This window comes from Myotis brandtii, unplaced genomic scaffold, assembly GCF_000412655.1.
Source record: "Myotis brandtii unplaced genomic scaffold, ASM41265v1 scaffold1166, whole genome shotgun sequence".
Taxonomy (NCBI): Eukaryota; Metazoa; Chordata; class Mammalia; order Chiroptera; family Vespertilionidae; genus Myotis; species Myotis brandtii.
The window spans coordinates 567,884-568,092 of NW_005354034.1; the positions used below are offsets into that span (position 1 = coordinate 567,884).

The 209-nt window shown below is 67.0% G+C and overlaps 1 protein-coding gene across 1 annotated transcript in view; it reads left to right on the forward strand.

Annotated features, from left to right (window-relative positions):
- RASGRF1 (Ras protein-specific guanine nucleotide-releasing factor 1) overlaps positions 1–209 on the forward strand; it is a gene marked incomplete at its 3' end in the record, with an annotated part of 74,947 nt that overhangs the window by 49,087 nt on the left and 25,651 nt on the right. The window contains exon 9 of the mRNA XM_014529208.1: positions 17–137. Within this exon, the coding sequence (XP_014384694.1) occupies positions 17–137 (121 nt within the window). The remainder of the gene's footprint in view (positions 1–16; positions 138–209) is intronic.

A 209-nucleotide genomic window follows, 5' to 3' on the forward strand; every position in this document is an offset into this window, starting at 1 on the left:
TCCCCGTCCGTCCCCCAGGATCATGCATGACGAGGTGAGCGAGACGGAGAACATCCGGAAGAACCTGGCCATCGAGCGCATGATCATCGAGGGCTGCGAGATCCTGCTGGACACCAGCCAGACCTTCGTCAGGCAAGGTGGGCCCTGCGCCAGCCCGGGTTGGGGGTGGGGGGGACTCAGCCCCTCTGGCTGCTGTGGCTCCCGCGCCT